This window comes from Mytilus galloprovincialis, chromosome 8 (assembly GCF_965363235.1).
Source record: "Mytilus galloprovincialis chromosome 8, xbMytGall1.hap1.1, whole genome shotgun sequence".
NCBI classification, from domain to species: domain Eukaryota; kingdom Metazoa; phylum Mollusca; class Bivalvia; order Mytilida; family Mytilidae; genus Mytilus; species Mytilus galloprovincialis.
The window spans coordinates 13,753,296-13,770,899 of record NC_134845.1 but is presented as its reverse complement, the minus strand read 5'-3'; the positions used below and the strand labels follow the sequence as shown (position 1 = coordinate 13,770,899).

The window sequence follows — 17,604 nt, the reverse complement described above, 5'->3', positions numbered from 1 at the left end:
CCATTAATGTCTATTGCTTGAAACTTTAATACACACTTCTTAGTTATATTAACCTAAAGATCTGTGTACTTTTTGGTGATGATTCAAAATTTTATTTTAGAGTTATTGAGTTTTTTGTAAAAAAAAAAAAATCACATGTCGCGCCGTATCTCAGAAACTATTTACATGGCGCAGCTGTTTATTAGAGATATTAAATACATTGACCTTCTTCAGTACTTTACAAACTATGTATCATTTCACCTTTTTATGTTTTTCTCCACGCTCTCCATTGTTTACATTGCAACACATTAACCCATATATTTTGACTGCAATTGATATATATATATTTAAGTGCTCTCTTTCTCTTTAACGGTAAGTACACACAAATTGCTGGTACGGATAGCGTATACACAGTATAAATTATATATATAATTGCAGTTGACTTTGCATATTCTTAAAGAGGTCAGTTAAGTATTTTATAAATTTTAGTTGATGTAAAAGTTAAAAAGATGCGTATTCAACATGTTCAAGCCTTTGTCGAATTTTAACATGATTAATGTAGCAAAATTATTTACAAATTAATATACATGCACACTTTTATAACATGTATAATAGATCGAGACTCTGCTATGGTTTAATTAAACGTATCGATAGATTTTTTTTTATTTCAAAGAGCACAAAACGTTTTGCAAATAAATGTATTATATATTCAATTTAAAATTTAACTATCCCTAAAATTCATTAAAGAGGGGGCGGAAGGAAGGGGCGAACACCATAGAGCTCAAAATATTTGGTAAACTGGGAGTGAAGGAAACAGTAGTCATATTTCAAAAGATTTTATATTCTTGTAATTCACTCCAAAGTCTTCTTTTTAATTTATCGAGTTTGACTTTATTACTGCATGGCTGCTGTGAAAACTACCCCGCCAATGTTTGAATTCAATTTAAGTTTTGCCAGATGGGGGACAGTTGGTTTACGAGATAATGAAGGGTGTATATTGCTGTTTTATTTCTTATTTAAAGCAAACTAGCGGTTAAAATTTATTTACACAGTCCATCTGTTTTATTACGGATCCTTCTTTTTTATAAATTGTAGCACACAGAAAAATAATTTGTAATAAATTTTCCCCTTTTGCTTTCCCTTTCGATTTCTATGGGTATTTAAGTCATTTGATTTATGTATAAATAGCGGCCTTATAATTATTAGGACATAATCAGTATCATAGGGATTTTCTTCGGAATTGCTTCGTCCAAAACGCAAGCAAACCTATCTCACCATTCCTGAAAACAGATGAAAGGGCTATTGTCCAACCACTCTGTCATTTAAAGTTACATATTATAATACTATTAACATGCTTGGAAAATCCATCTTATTTCAACACAAATATAATTCCTTGTTTTCAAAATTCCAATAGGGAACATACCTTTTATAATTGTATAAATAAACCAATTGTTCAGACGTTTCGGCCATTGGCCTTCTTCAGTTATTTATTATTCCTCTAAACTACATGGCTGACATTTCTTTTTTCAAACATTGAAAAGATGTTATAAATAAATGTCCTTGGAAACATCATGACGTCATAATACTCTAACGTCATAATAACATGACGTCACAATACTTTTGTATGAATGAAAGTTAAATTATATAAGTTTTGATCAATTAAAGTCATTCCTTTTTAACGTTAATTCCAAATGGTCTAATTGTATTTAATTTTTGCATCCATTGTGCCTCAATATATCTCCTGTAATTTGCGGATTTATCGTAAATCTGTTGCAGAACCTGAACTGTGATGTCCTCTTTATGATGATCCTCTTGGTTAAAATGTTCTGCCACAGCTGTATCTCTATCATGTCTGATATCTGCTAGATGCTCTTTTATTCTTTCGTTGAGTGATCTTTCTGTTTCTCCAACATAGACATAGTGGTTACATTTTTCACAGTGAAGTCCATAAATAAGGTTCACCAGTTGACATCCATGAATGTTCTTTTTGAGGTTGAATGTTTTATCTCCGAGTATAATTTTTTCTTCATGTCTTTCAATATCGCAAACTTCACATTCTTCTTTACATGTTTTGTTGCTGTTGTAGTTAGTACATTTTTTGGTGATCTTATTTAGTTTTCCATGTACAATTATGTCTGCTAAGTTTCTATCTCTTCGATAAGCTACTAGTGGTGGTTCTGGAAATATTTCTTTCATCAAGTTACAGTTATGTAAAATATTAATTCTTTTTTTCACAATGTCATGAATATCAGGTAGTAAATCAGTAAAGGTTACAACAAGAGGTATGCGTTCTGATGTTTTTTTAATTTTATTCTTTCTCTGTAATAACTCTTTTCTATTTAAGTCGTCTGCTCTTTTTAGTTGGTTTTCAATAAATTTTCCATTATAGCCTCTTTTTCGCAGTTGTAATTTTAGTTCTTGTCTATGTTTTTGATAGTCATCTTCATTTTCACAAATTCTTCTTAATCGTAATGCTAAACCGTAAGGAATTGCCTTTTTTACATTTTTTGGATGGCATGATTTGCTGTGAACATATATATGTTTATCAGTTGGCTTTGTATAAAGGTCTGTTGTTAATTTACTATTTTTTATTTTCACAAGTGTATCTAAGAATTCAATCTGATTGCTGTTGTACCTAAGTTCCACCTTTATTTTGTCATTTATTGAGTTTGCAAAGTCCATAAATTCTTTGAGTTTTTGTTCGCCATGAGTCCAAATTCCAAAACCATCATCAATGAAGCGTTTATAAAATAATGGTTTCTCTTTGAATTTTTCCAGTGCTTTGTCCCATTGTCGCATATAAGTACAAGCAAAATTTTTTCCTAGTTTTGACCCTATAGCCACCCCTTCATTTTGCAGAAAATCTCTGTCAATCAATTTGAAGTTATTCCCCTCTAAAACTAATTTTATCATTTCTAGGATATCATTGGTTGGTATTTCTTTATTTCTTCTGGTGTCAAGAGCTATTTTACATGCTTTTATTCCTTCTTCTCTAGGAATAGATGGGTATAATTTTACAACATCGAAACAAAACAATATGCTGTTTTTTGGTATTGGCTGTTTTACTTTTGAAAGTTTATTTAAAAAATCGGTAGTATCTCTAATATAACTTGGTGAGTTGATAACATAGTTATCTAGTTCCTTTTCTGCTATTTCTGCAATTTTTTCAGTGGCAGTACCTATCCCATTAACTATTGTTCTGTATGGTTTGTTCTGTTTGTGGATTTTTGGGTTGCCTTTTAATTTTGCTGGATGTGGATGTTTTGGTATCAAATAAGTTTTCATTTCCCCAGAAATTGATCCCTCTTTTTTCATTCTATTTACTAATGATTTTACCTTTTTTGTAATTTGATGTGTCGTGTTTTGCTCTGTCTCAGAATAAGTATTATTGTTTGTTATTTCCTCTTCTAGTTTCTTAAAATATTCTTCTTTGTTGATAACTACTATTCCTGATCCTTTATCTGCCGGCCGTATAACTATATCATCATCTTGTAAAATATCTTTAAGGCGAGGTGTACGTAATTAAACTACACAATGGATTTTTTAAAAATTTTACATGTAGATTCTGCTTGTAAAAATAAATCGGAAAATAAAATAAAAAAAGGGGGTAACCGTTTTCGTTTTTGAGAAACGAGCTGTTGAAGTTAACAGCATCATACACCAAAATTACAAAGGATATATAGGGAAAATCGTGAAATTCGGCAGGAATTGTTACATTTCCAAGATTTTCTATTATATTAGGCAATCGATTTTGTTTTAAATTTATGAGACGATTCTAAAATGTCTGAGGAATCGATTGGTGCAAAGAAAGTCCTTAGCAACCGTGCTACTTTTCAAGCTATACCCTGTTAAAGTTGAATCTTGAGTGTAAAAAAAACAAAAAAACAACGACAACGTTATTGACGTCGCCGCAACAGTTACGACGCTTCATATAGTTCTATACTTGTATGAAATATATACCGTTTTGTTGGAGTTCGTGTTGCTCGGTCTTTAGTTCTTTATGTTACGTTTTGTGTACTATTGTATTGTATTTGTCTATTATATTCGGGTGCGTGCAGAGATCGCCAAGCTAGAAAACGGTTGACATTTTCTTCATTATGATTACGACGCTTCATATAGTTCTATACTTGTATGAAATATATACCGTTTTGTTGGAGTTCGTGTTGCTCGGTCTTTAGTTCTTTATGTTACGTTTTGTGTACTATTGTATTGTATTTGTCTATTATATTCGGGTGCGTGCAGAGATCGCCAAGCTAGAAAACGGTTGACATTTTCTTCATTATGAACTAGAACTATTTTCGACCTTGGTGCCTTATTTTTGTTAAAATCTAAACACTGCGACGTGTTTTCAAAATCTTTGTTCCCATAAAACTTCATTTCATCAAGGTCTCTTTTCAGAATATCAGCCATCTGTCTGGCACAGGATAACAAATCAATATTTAAGTAAATTTAAGTTGTGTGGTAATTCTTAGTACATTTGGGTAAATTAATCTTATCTTTGTGCCGCATAAGCATCTCTATAATTCAACACATTCCTGACCCACGACATTATATATTTTATGCATTTCATGCGCTTCTTTTTATCACAATCCAGACCGGTTAGTAACCGTTGTACTTTACACGTCTGAAGACGAATATTTGCGTGAAACATTTTTATTTCTGGAAATCAATCTGAAATCTACAACAGTCCTTTCCCGAAAGTCGGGCTGGACCTTTACTTTTATGTGCATTCGGGATTTACACAAATTGTAACCCGAATAATTCAGTCGTATTATTCAGCTAATGTACGAATGCTACATTTCTCATGTTGGAGAAAATCGGACATGGAAAGGGCTTGAATTATTCGAGTTACTCAAATTGAAACTCTGGAATATATTTCTAGCTGTACGGAATTCGCGGAAACAAATGATTGTTTTTCGGCATTACGGTATTGAATCAATATGAGAGATACCAATTTTTTCTTTTAACAAATTCGAATACCAGTCAGTTTATAGGACTTAAGTTTGAAATAGGGGCGGTAATCCATTCATTTTATCCAATCAATTTTGGGGGGGGGGTCAACATTGATAGTCAAAAAGCCTTGAAATATTCGATAAAAAACGTTGAATGTAAATTATATGAACTCCAAAGTCTCATATTATAAGACTAATATAGTAAACCACAGGCTTCTCAATCCTTGTATGATCATGAACTAGGGGAAAACCTAGAGCTGACCGAGTGCGAAATCCTCATGGATAATCATCGAAGTCGATAAACACCCCTTACAGTAAACTTGGGTTAAATTTAAAAAAAAATAGAAATGTAATAATGTCTGAACACATTTCACCTCTCATTCCACTAAATATTAAATTACAGTTACAAGTATTACAAAACTTCCCTGACCTCTTTTCTTTAACCATAATAGAGGGAGGAGGGACGGAGGGATCCAGATCCCGAAATCCCGGGCTTAAAAACACGACATCCCGAGGTACTGAATTTAAAAAATTTTAAATCCCGACTACCCGAAATTCGGAAATAGAATTCCCGGATCCCGAAAGGGTCAATCCCGAAATCCCGAGCTTAAAAAAACCGATCCCGGAGTTCCGATAAAGGTCCTACCCCGCCCCCCCCCCCCCCACCCCCCGTAATTCTATATTCTATTCATTCATAATCCTGAATTGAGACTTGATACTTCAAAATTACATTCTCTAATTTTGAATGATGCACACAGGCACAATAAAAGAAAACAGATTTCGCTATATATCTCTTCGAAATTGGAATTTGTGAAAGAAGAAATGACATGTTATATTTTATCTTACATGTGTACTTTCAATTTCAATATGGTTCTAAATTTAGATTTAGTTTTCCCATAAATTGCGGACGGAATAGAAGACACCTGTTTTTCTGCACATGTAGAAAAAGTTGAAACTGGGAGTTGAATGACATAATTTTTACTTACTTTTAAGATAAATGTTAGAGTGAGACAACTTTTAAGTTACTGAATAATTTTTGGGGCCTAATTTGTTAATTTTTTGTTTGTTTTCCGTCTTTGTTCTTCCGACTTGTAAGTGTTGCACTAGTGGTCAAATTATTCTCTTGGTATCGTCTGATTTCTAATATGAATATAAATCATGTCCTTAAATTTTCAATTGCACAAAATACGAACATTTCAACGTCTTTTTAATTACTAGTAAACAATTAAATTCACACGTCTTTCATTAATTATTTGTAACCTATTATAAAACTTTACGTTGAGTACTGTTTTCCGTTCAAGACTACGGCTTTTTAAAACGATATTGTTGGGTCAATTCAGGTTTCATTTTAATTAATTTGATATCAATAGAAGAAAAATTGTTACATGTTTATTTGTTTATTTGTGTATAATTTTGTTGTGAGGCGTTTTTTCTTTCTGTTGATATCATAAACACGAAATGCCTTCTCCTACGCGTCTAAAACAAACAAAAAAACAGTGTTTTTAAGTCAGGCTGCACACAGAACAACGTACAGAATGCTGTGATTTCTAATTGGAGTTATTTAGATAATTTCTATGAGGTTTAAGACAGTATAGGAGTGCTTGTTGGATTCATTATAGACCGCAGAAAGTAGTTTCTCTTTCGTGTGTCCTTCTTGGAGTAAGGGAGATAACTTGCGTAACTAACGACGAACGTTTTTAATCCCGTTTTCCGCTAGAGGCGTGCAATTACGTACACTTCGCCTTAAGAGCGTTTTCTTCTTTCGTTGTAAGATTTATTGATTTGCGCTGTTTCAGACCATTCATGACATCTCCTTTAACTACCTCTATGTAAGTATCTAACCAGATGTTTTTTCCTGGTTTTGGTGTAAAATCTTTATTTTTTCTACGTGTACTAACTACAACAGCAACAAAACATTATTATGACGTTAGAGTATTATGACGTCATGATGTTTCCAAGGACATTTATTTATAACATCTTTTCAATGTTTGAAAAAAGAAATGTCAGCCATGTAGTTTAGAGGAATAATAAATAACTGAAGAAGGCCAATGGCCGAAACGTCTGAACAATTGGTTTATTTATACAATTACAAATATAATTTGCAAAAACGCCATGTGAGTTATAATTTATGAAGCTATTCGGAAGTTTTAGTTTAAATGATGTCAACCATAAAAATGTTTATTTTATTTTTTCGTTTCAATACATTTAAAGTACAATGATACACTTAAAAAAGTAATTCAAAACCTCAATTTTTGAAGGTCAAGCTGTTATATTGGATTTCATGTTAACATTTGACGTAAACACAAATTGAAGCCATGGCAGATACACAATCAAAGGTAGGTGTTTCAAATTAATCTATAGATTGATATATATTATCAGTATTATACTTTAAATTGCGCCATCGAGATGATGTAGAGTCTGCCTTGTTGTATTGATGCTTTATTGTTTCATTGACGTATATTATTTAAGAAATAATTCATGGGGGCTTGAATATATCGTATGGTGGCCGGTTAAGGCCATTTCGCGTTTTCGCGTTTTCGTGTTTTCGCCCATCATATTATATAGGGCGAAAACGCGAAAACGCGAAATCGCGAAGTCGAAAACGCGAAAACGCGAAGTCGAAAACGCGAAAACGCGAAAACGCGAAGTCGAAAACGCGAAAACGCGAAAACGCGAAGTCGAAAACGCGAAAACGCGAAGTCGAAAACGCGAAAACGCGAAATATTTTTTCTTTCCGATTTCGCGTTTTCGACTTCGCGTTTTCGCGTTTTCGACATCGCGTTTTCGCGTTTTCGCGTTTTCGACTTCGCGATTTCGCGTTTTCGCGATTTCGCGTTTTCGCCTTTTCGCGATTTCGCGTTTTCGCGTTTTCGCGTTTTCGCGATTTCGCGTTTTCGCGTTTTCGCGATTTCGCGTTTTCGCGTTTTCGCGTTTTCGCGATTTCGCGTTTTCGCCTTTTCGCGATTTCGTGTTTTATATACCAATACATATTCTTAGTATTTGACTTTATTTCATAATCTTTTTTGTTCAATTCAATATTTTATCATAAATATTTGTTGTTTTTTAAGGTGTTTCGGTTAAGGTTTAACTACCAAGGCTTTTCCTCATCAGGTATCCCAAGCCTCTAACTAATAAAATAATCAGTTTCAAAGTAAAGTTCAAAGCATCCATACGCATAGAATTTAAAAATTCTGCATACCGGGATACGACACCTGGTAACTTTGTATTGATGTATTGTATTCTAAATTAAATCAGTTTATGATTTGATATAACCATTGTCTTTTATGTTGTGATTTATCCTATAACTTGGTTTATCCTATAACTTGGAGGATGTAAGTAGATCCTTCAAGTTTTTGTGTCTTTTATATGCTATGATCGGAGGTTTTGGAAACATGGTTTTTGTGCTATCATTTTGTTCAATTAGGTGCCAATGTTTTTTAATTGCTTTATTTAGTCCATTGAAGGAAGGATTAAATTTGGTGGCTAAAACAAATGGAGGCATTGCTCTTTTGTTTTTAAGCTTGTACCTTAGACAATCTTTTCTTTCCTTATGAAGTGCATTTGTTATAATGGGGTTGATATCTTTTTCCGAGTATCCCCTTTGGAGAAGTTTTGTTCTAAAAGTTTCAATTTCTTTTAGTGTATCTTTTATGCATTTTTCTACCTAGTTCGTCAAAATCTCGTAAGAGATTTTGTTTAATGTATTTTACATCAGGACTGGGAATAAATTTTAATCCCTTTGCAAGAACTAATATTTCATAGTTTGTGAGATTCTCACGTGAAAACACTTCTATATAGTTTAAAGCTTTTTTTACATTTTCATGAAAGTGTTTTGTGCGTTTAAGATGGCCTTTGTTATTATTATGTATACGGAGTTTACTTTTGTATTTTATTAATCGTTTTTTCTTATCCCTTTTTCTGAGAGATCTTTTTCTATTACTCATAGTAATTTATTTGTATAAATTTGTTTTGTGACAAAACTATTTTGTTTGTTTGTATAATTATTTCAACTCTAATTGAGAGATGAAATGAATATATATGAACTTCAACTCTATTTGAGAGATGAAATGTATTTTATTAATTCTACTCTATTTGAGAGATGAATTGATTTGTATTTTGTTTAAATCTATTTCAAAAATTATACATTGTATATGTAAACTCTGTTGAAGTGTTTGTTCACTTGTATCCCGGTATGCAGAATTTTTAAATTCTGTGCGTATGGATGCTTTGAACTTTACTTTGAAACTGATTATTTTATTAGTTAGAGGCTTGGGATACCTGATGAGGAAAAGCCTTGGTAGTTAAACCTTAACCGAAACACCTTAAAAAACAACAAATATTTATGATAAAATATTGAATTGAACAAAATAGATTATGAAATAAAGTCAAATACTAAGAATATGTATTGGTATATAAAACACGAAATCGCGAAAAGGCGAAAACGCGAAATCGCGAAAACGCGAAAACGCAAAAACGCGAAATCGCGAAAACGCGAAAACGCGAAAACGCGAAATCGCGAAAACGCGAAAACGCGAAAACGCGAAATCGCGAAAACGCGAAAAGGCGAAAACGCGAAATCGCGAAGTCGAAAACGCGAAAACGCGAAGTCGAAAACGCGAAAACGCGAAGTCGAAAACGCGAAATCGGAAAGAAAAAATATTTCGCGTTTTCGCGTTTTCGACTTCGCGTTTTCGCGTTTTCGACTTCGCGTTTTCGCGTTTTCGCGTTTTCGACTTCGCGTTTTCGCGTTTTCGACTTCGCGATTTCGCGTTTTCGCGTTTTCGCCCTATATAATATGATGGGCGAAAACGCGAAAACGCGAAAACGCGAAATGGCCTTAACCGGCCACCATAATATCGTGATTTTACCACGGGTTGGCCCTTTATGACAAATATTTTACCCCTGAGCGATAGCGAGGGGTAAAATATCGGCATAAAGGGACAACCCGTGGTAAAATCTAGATATATTCAAGCCCCCATGAATTATTTCGATTCTGATAGGACACATACGGCAATTCTTTTGGATCGAAGCGCTCTAGGTGTAGGCAAATATTTGCCGTTCCCATAAATAAACGCACTCATAAACTAGCGTAAAAGAACGGAGCAAACTGCATTAGTGACATGCTTAAACTATTTAAAATAATGTATTTAGACAGTTTTGGATGAATTTGAATGATAATTTATTTATACTAGAACACACCCGTGATATCACGGGTCCGTGACTGAATTAAAGTATATAACTATGCGCAAGCCTTATTTTAGTATTAGTATTGTCATCTGATAAAGTCATGCCGATTATAAAATACACAGTTTTTCTCTGCTTTCAAGTCTTTCTGTTTGAACCCGTCGAACTGAAACAATAATATTAATTATTTGGAAAACAAAAGGTCCTGGAATGTAGTATTTTTTAATCAACAGCATTGTCCTATATAAGTTATAAATAAAGTTGAATTCTTTGCTTCGCTGTTTTACGTCATGCCCACTAACAAATTGAAAACTGTACCTATACGCCTTATTTTTAGTCCAGATTTTTAGTATTCGTATTGTTATCTTAGAAAGTCTTACTGATTAAAATACTACAATAGGTAACAATTTGACAATTTAGTAGTGTCAACCCTGTGGTTATGACCCGTGTATATAGCATATTAATCCTGAATACAACGTTTGGTGGTGCGCCTGTCAGATGCGGAACGTACAGATAAGGTAATAGGTAACAGGTGAATATACTATTGGTATCGGTAGCGGACTCGACCCGGAACTTCTTAATTATTGGCAATATTAATTACGTGGAAAACAAAAGGGCCTGGAGTGGTGTAATTTTTAATCTACACCTTTGTACTATATTAGTTATATATAAAGTTGAATTCTGTGATTCGTCGTTTTTACGTGATGACGGCTGACAAATTGGACCTCGTAATTTTAGTATTATAGATGTCTTATATGATGTACAATATTAAAGGGCTTTTGCCACATTTTAGCATCATTTGTGTATGTTTCCTTGTGATGATTTTCGGATTCACAAGCGTGTATTTTCCCGTAAAATGCTTACATTCTAACGTCATTGTTCTATGACGTCGGGTATCTCGTTCATAAAAAAGCATATGACGTGGGAGTACAATCGGAACAGCACTGGCAATATATTCATATTTTACCACGGGTGTGTACTCAAAGCGTTTGAAGGACGTCATGTTAGAATTACAATCATTACGCTCTACCGCGAATATACTATATTATCACAGCTTTAGTTCTTTCAAGGAATTGTATAAAATATACAATTCCTTGGTACTTTATTTCGACCCATGAATGTGCGAGTAAACAGTTATTATTATAGTATAGGCTATATACTGATAAGCTTTGGTACTTTCGACCCATGAATGTGTATAGACAAACAGAAGCATGTACATGTACAGTAATCATGAAGTGCGACATTTAACCTGAGGATTTAACTGCATTCAATTATTGTATAATAAACTAAATTTATTTATTCATTGTTATTTCATATCGGTTCAAAATAAGCTTCTCTTATTGGATAAAAAGGGACCATATGCCATTCATTGTTCTTCAGTAATAAATTCCATCGGTCATTAACAGAACAAAACGGACCAGAAAACCGGTCGTTAATGGACTTTTGCATGATAATGACCGATGGGGCGTGGTTTCCGTCTATTAATGACCGTTGGGGTGGGGTATTCATCTGTTTATGACCGTTGGGGAGTGGTTTCTCTGTTAATGACCGATGGGGCGTGGTTTTCCTGTTTTTAACAATGTCACTTTAATAAAACATATTCCTGTTTTCAATATTATATTTAAGTTGTTGAATTGCTTACCATATGTTTTCGTAAATAATAAAATTATAGAAACTTGATTAAGTATTTGTATTCTGAAAAATTGCACTAAAATTAATGACAGTATTACTACGACTTGTCTTCAATCTTTCCCATAGAAATCGATCGTTTCCCATAGAAATCGTACAACTACTCGAGTTTGTTTTGGACATTTTGAATTTATGAGAATTTTCAAAGACATGGTTCTTCAATGAAATAAACATTATATAGTTCTTGAAAACTGGTCATTATCGTGATACATAGACTGCCCGTAGGACAGTGATATTGACTGTGGCAGCGATAATGACATCGCCTTCGACTCAGTCATTATCACTATCTCAGTCAATACCACTGTCATGTGGGCAGTCCATGATATATCACGATAATGACCATTTTTTTTGTCAAGAACTATTATGTATTTAGTGTTTAACGCCACTTTCAGCACTATTAGCTATTTCGTGACGGAAATATTTGTTGGCATGAAAACTGGTAATCCTTGTCAATTAACAATTTAACCACCTGTCACGTACGGGTTTCCAACTCCCAACCTCGGTGTTGACATTACGGGTTCCAACTCCCAACCGTGGTGTTGACAGGCTTGGTATACAGTAGTTGAACTACTTAGACCACTCAGCCACCGAAGCCCCTAAAATAAATTTAAATGTAATATACACAAAACATATTCGTAGCACGAACCAATGAGACTTAATCCAGCTATCAAAAAAGTTTTACTTAAGGCCAACTTTGTCACAAAGAACTATTACTCAAGTGAAATTACATATATTTCAAACAAACGTATCATTTAATTTGTATCAGTGGTCAGTTTTCACACATTTACAAAAATCTATTTTGTTTTTTTAACATAAAGTAATCCTTAATTTTACATTACAGCCAATACAATGTAAAGCGGCTGTTTGTTGGGAAGCTGGTAAGCCCCTCTCCATAGAGACTGTCGAGGTGGCACCACCAAAGAACGGGGAAGTTAGAGTAAAGGTATTATGGCTTTTTGGAATATATTATATTACTTTTATAAAGCAAACACAGATATTTCAAAAATGTATTAGATTAAACTATAATAGGACAAGAACACAATAAACAATACACGAAGAAAAATGGTGCATGTACATGTATTAAAAAGCAGATCGACCGTGATGAAATGCGAAAGCTGAAAGGGTCTGATTAAAACTACCATTGGAGAGAATTGGCAGTTTGGATGATCAGAAATATAGTTTTGGCGATACAATGTAGCTCATTTACGAACCCCTAAAAGCATTATTGCAAGGATTCCAAATCACAGAACGTGCTACGTATAATACTCTCTTACTCATGAATATTCATGAATATATCAGATAGTAGGCATTTTGTCTTGTAATAAGTCACTAACAAATACATGTACCTACAAGAATTTTTTTGCAAGAGTTCGTTGACGTGCTGATGACATGGTACTCTCTTCAAACGTGTCATTGGATGTCAATCGGACGTGTGTGCGTATTTATACATCCTGATAGTAAAGTTTGGGTTTTGGTCTTTACAGAATTTGTGCTCCGGCTCGTTTAGTAGTTTCTACCTCACTATTGTCATCCGTCATGCTTCTTATTGTAACGTCCGGTAATTTGAAGAAATATATTTTTCTTATCCTACCATGATAGGAAACATTTTTGTTATATGAATAAGGAGATGTGGTATGATTGCCAATGAAACAACTATCCATCAAAGTTTAAATGAGGTGGATGGAAGCAACTATAGGCAACTGTAGGTACAACCTTCATCATCAACCAATACCATATAGTCAGATATAAAAGGCCCCTACATGAAAAATATGAAACATTTCAATTGAGAAAACTAACGGCCTTATTTATAACAAAACAATTTACGAAAAACAAATATCTTTCAAGATGGTTGAAATGCCTTATTGTGGTTTGTCAAATTATCCTTATTTGTCAGAGGTGTCAATCATTTAATTTAAAACGTTACCGTTATAATAATTGGAAAACATATATCATGATTCTTCAAAATCAGTTGATTTTTTTTATCGTCATCGAGAAATGAACAATATGTTTTCTTTGTGGAGTTTTTGCCCAGCGGACTTTTATTTGTATTTTCGTCGTTTTAATTTTGCCCAAGGTGGGGGTCTTTTTTTTTTTTGTTCTTGATTTATGGGTTCTAAATGCCCCTTTTCACCTTTTTCTTTTAAAAAAAAATAAAAGTAACTTGAGTTGCATTAAACATATACATTTTAAATTAGATCAAGCATTTCAAAGTATAGATCCCCAAGAATTTCGTTTAAATATTCTTAAAGCACCCAAGTTGTCTTTTAAAGTACGCGGATGTCTGTGAACCCAAATTTAGATTTATTGCAAGTCAAAGCACGTAAGTTGTCTTTTAAACTACACGGATGCTAGCTGTGAACCCAATTTTAGATTTATTGCACATCAAAGCATCCAAGTTGGTTTTTTTTTAAAGTACACGGATGTATGTGAACCCATGCACATCAAGATTTAGTGCAAGTCAAACAATTTTCTTAAACGATGATTTTTTTTTATATTTCTTTAAATATAAACATGATAAATTAGTAATATGTAATCACATAAAATTATATTACTTCATTCTTGACTTAAATGCTCTTTGCTTGTATAGATATTTGAATGCACACGAATATTAAGTGGATCCGAATCTTAATCAAACACATAACACATCATTTATAACGAGATATTTTCATATTTCATTAGGAATAAATTATAAGCTGATATTTAAAAAAAAATCGCCAACGCGTTATTTACTACGTCAAAAACACGTCAAAAACAGTATAAAAATACCGTTTATATTATTTGGCAAGATTTGAACGTTTTTGTTAAAACAAACATTCACTATTTAAGTCGTTTAGGAAGCATTTGTTTGTAGATACAAAAGTGTTATCGTATAAAAGACGAACGACACCTTTTTACAATATACCGCTTGATTTTTAAAGCGATTGAAACTATTAATACGGAAAATGAATAAATTATAAGTGTATTTCACGCATTTATTTTATTTTCCTTCTTATGAAGAACACAGGTTTACCATCATGGCAGCTTTACCTGCCCTGATGCAGACTCCACCAGATAATACACATTTCACTCGTCGTATGATTCTTATCCTGGTAGTCCTAGCTTGATCAACGACCAATCTTGTACAATCAGGGAAATATTATAGGCAATGAGGTACACTTTTGGACTGGGAGAGATGTGTTGGTCACTTGTTTTGCAAGCAACCCCGATATTCCTTTTATAAGTGAAACTCCTGAAATGTTACTTCAAATTGAAGCGGATGTTAATGGTCTTTTACGACAGAGAACCGGTCGGGGTCATATGCTTTTCCCTGGATTCACATTTGTTGTGACCATACGTTTCTGCATTTGTGTGTCGTCGAAAAGACTTTACATGATGAAAATATTATTTTTTTTATTTTACTTTGTATCTCAATTGGGATTTTTTTTAATTTTGAGAGGACCCCTTGTTTTTTGTCAACTGTAATCGTAAGTCTTAAGTGTAATCATAGGTATAGACCTTGTTTCCGCAAATGTCTACTATTAGTTGAATTAAATAGTATTATTCTTCCAAAGATGAGATTGATCAAGTATTTTATTTTAATATGTTCGATGATACATACTGTTACAATACGTCTTTTGTTTAATATCCAACTATTATCCCTCCGTTAATCATATATTTTAATATATAGTATAAATTGAAAACTTATTTTATTATTTCCTCGATCATATTCACTTTTAAACTGAAATCCTCTCACTATAAAATGCCAAACTGATAAACAAGACACTTCAACAGTTTCTGTTGACCTCAATAACCTGGTGTGATTAAGTACATGGGTGAATGACCATTAATGTAAACATGTCAAGTAGTTCTTATCAAATAATGATTATTTCAACCTTTTATTTTTTATTAGGCTGTACTTAAACTTTTAAGTAATATTCATTTTTGATAAACTTATTCATTTATAAATGCTTTTATTTCAAATTATTTTGTATTACATCAGGACAGACTGCAAAAAATAAATTTGCCTTGCTAACAAAGAAAACTACGTCTGATCGCTCCAACAGGTAAATTAGACTGAACTGATTACCGATCGAAAAAAATTGCCGGATTTGAAATTAACCAATATTACAATTCATGAACATTCTGCTATATAAACGCTGTGAATTGCGGGGCTCGTACAGTCTTATCGATGACATTCTAAAGGTGAAATCAAGTTTACCTTAACAGTATCTTAACGATTCAAAGGTTTGTTATGGCTAACAATTTGTTTATTTTAAACAACTTTTAACGTTTAATAGTAAAGGATTGTATGATATAAATTAAAGTTTTCTTGATAATTTTATTTTTAAATTACCAACTAATCTAACGAATAACAAATAAATGGAATAGACATATGCTTATTTTCAAAATAATGGGGAAAAGGGGGGGATACCGTATTTTAATTTTAAGTTCTTGAAAGTTTGAAGTACTCTCCTGCACTGGTAAGGTGTACTGACTTAGGGCAGTGTCATTTAGCTAACAATGGAGAGGAAGTGTCATGTGGCATGCCCCGCTATAGTCAAGAAGACCTCTCCGACCAAAACCTTTGCAGTCTTGCTTAACTGCGAGAGCAGCTCTGTTTCCAGTGATGGAAATGTTGACGGGTGGTGACTACTTTGGCGACAGCCTTAGTCAAATATTCTTGAATATCAATCAGATCTTTATTCATATCAGTATCAAGACTGGGAACCCATACGGTCGGTAGACAGAGGAGTCGTTTTTCCGACCCGTGGGTGAGTACCAGTGACGATAGGCTCCTTTGATATGAATAATGTCTGGTTGTCCGTATCATATTGTTCAATAAAGAGATCCACATGTCTACTATGACACAGATCCGTTCATATGACCATACGTTATATAATATATCAATCAACAAGCTGGGCTTATCCCCTTATGATGATAAAAGATACTTACTAGATGATGGAATACAAAGTTTGGCCTATCGACATTGGAGAATATAATCAGGATGAAAATCAATATTTTAATCACTCTACGTCTATCATTCGAAGGAAGCGGACGTGTTTAGAGAGCTCTATACGATGTCAAATATTTGTCTCGTGTGTAAGATAGGATTTTCAAGAAAAGATAATATGTTGTGACATCATAGAAATAAACATGGAATTAGTCAATCATATCTACAGAGCAATGGTGTATATCCACAGCCGATTCCATCGCCTCCGCCTCCTCCGCAAAAGGAAAATAGCATGCCTCCTCCTCCTCCGCCGCCGCCTCCGCAAAAGGAAGATAACATGCCGCCTTCTCCTCCTCCGTTGCCTCCGCAAAAGGAAGGTAGCATGCCTCCTCCTCCTCCTCCACCGCCGCCTCCGCAAAAGGAAGATAACATGTCGCCTCCTCCTCCTCCGCCGCCTCCGCAAAAGGAAGATAACATGTCGACTCCTCCTCCGCCGCCTCCGCAAAAGGAAGGTAGCATGCCTCATCCACAGAAGGAAAATAGCCCACAGCTGCCACATAATGTGATGCTACATCATCCGTTCACTATGATGCTGGCTGGACCTACTGGTTCAGGTAAGACGTTTTGGATGAAAACATTATTGGAGAGAGCACGGACTATGATTACACCATCACCAGAGAGGATAATATGGTGTTATAAACGATGGCAGCCATTATTTAGTGAAATGCAACAGACCATTAAAAACATTTTGTTTGTTCAAGGTTTACCTGAAAATTTGAATGATGAATCATTCATAGACTCTAGATTTCCAAGTTTAATCATTCTAGACGATTTAATGAGAGACGCCACTTATAATAAGGATGTGTGCGA

At 33.8% G+C, this 17,604-nt stretch overlaps 1 protein-coding gene across 1 annotated transcript in view; it reads left to right on the top strand.

The window, feature by feature from the left end:
- Window positions 1-358: 358 nt before the first annotated feature.
- Window positions 359-17,604, top strand: part of LOC143085131 (alcohol dehydrogenase class-3 chain L-like) — a 37,237-nt gene continuing 19,991 nt past the window's right edge. Inside the window, exons 1-3 of the mRNA XM_076261317.1 lie at window positions 359-441; window positions 7,190-7,267; window positions 12,646-12,747. Coding sequence (XP_076117432.1) covers window positions 7,247-7,267; window positions 12,646-12,747 — 123 coding nt within the window. The 5' untranslated portion in view covers window positions 359-441; window positions 7,190-7,246. The remainder of the gene's footprint in view (window positions 442-7,189; window positions 7,268-12,645; window positions 12,748-17,604) is intronic.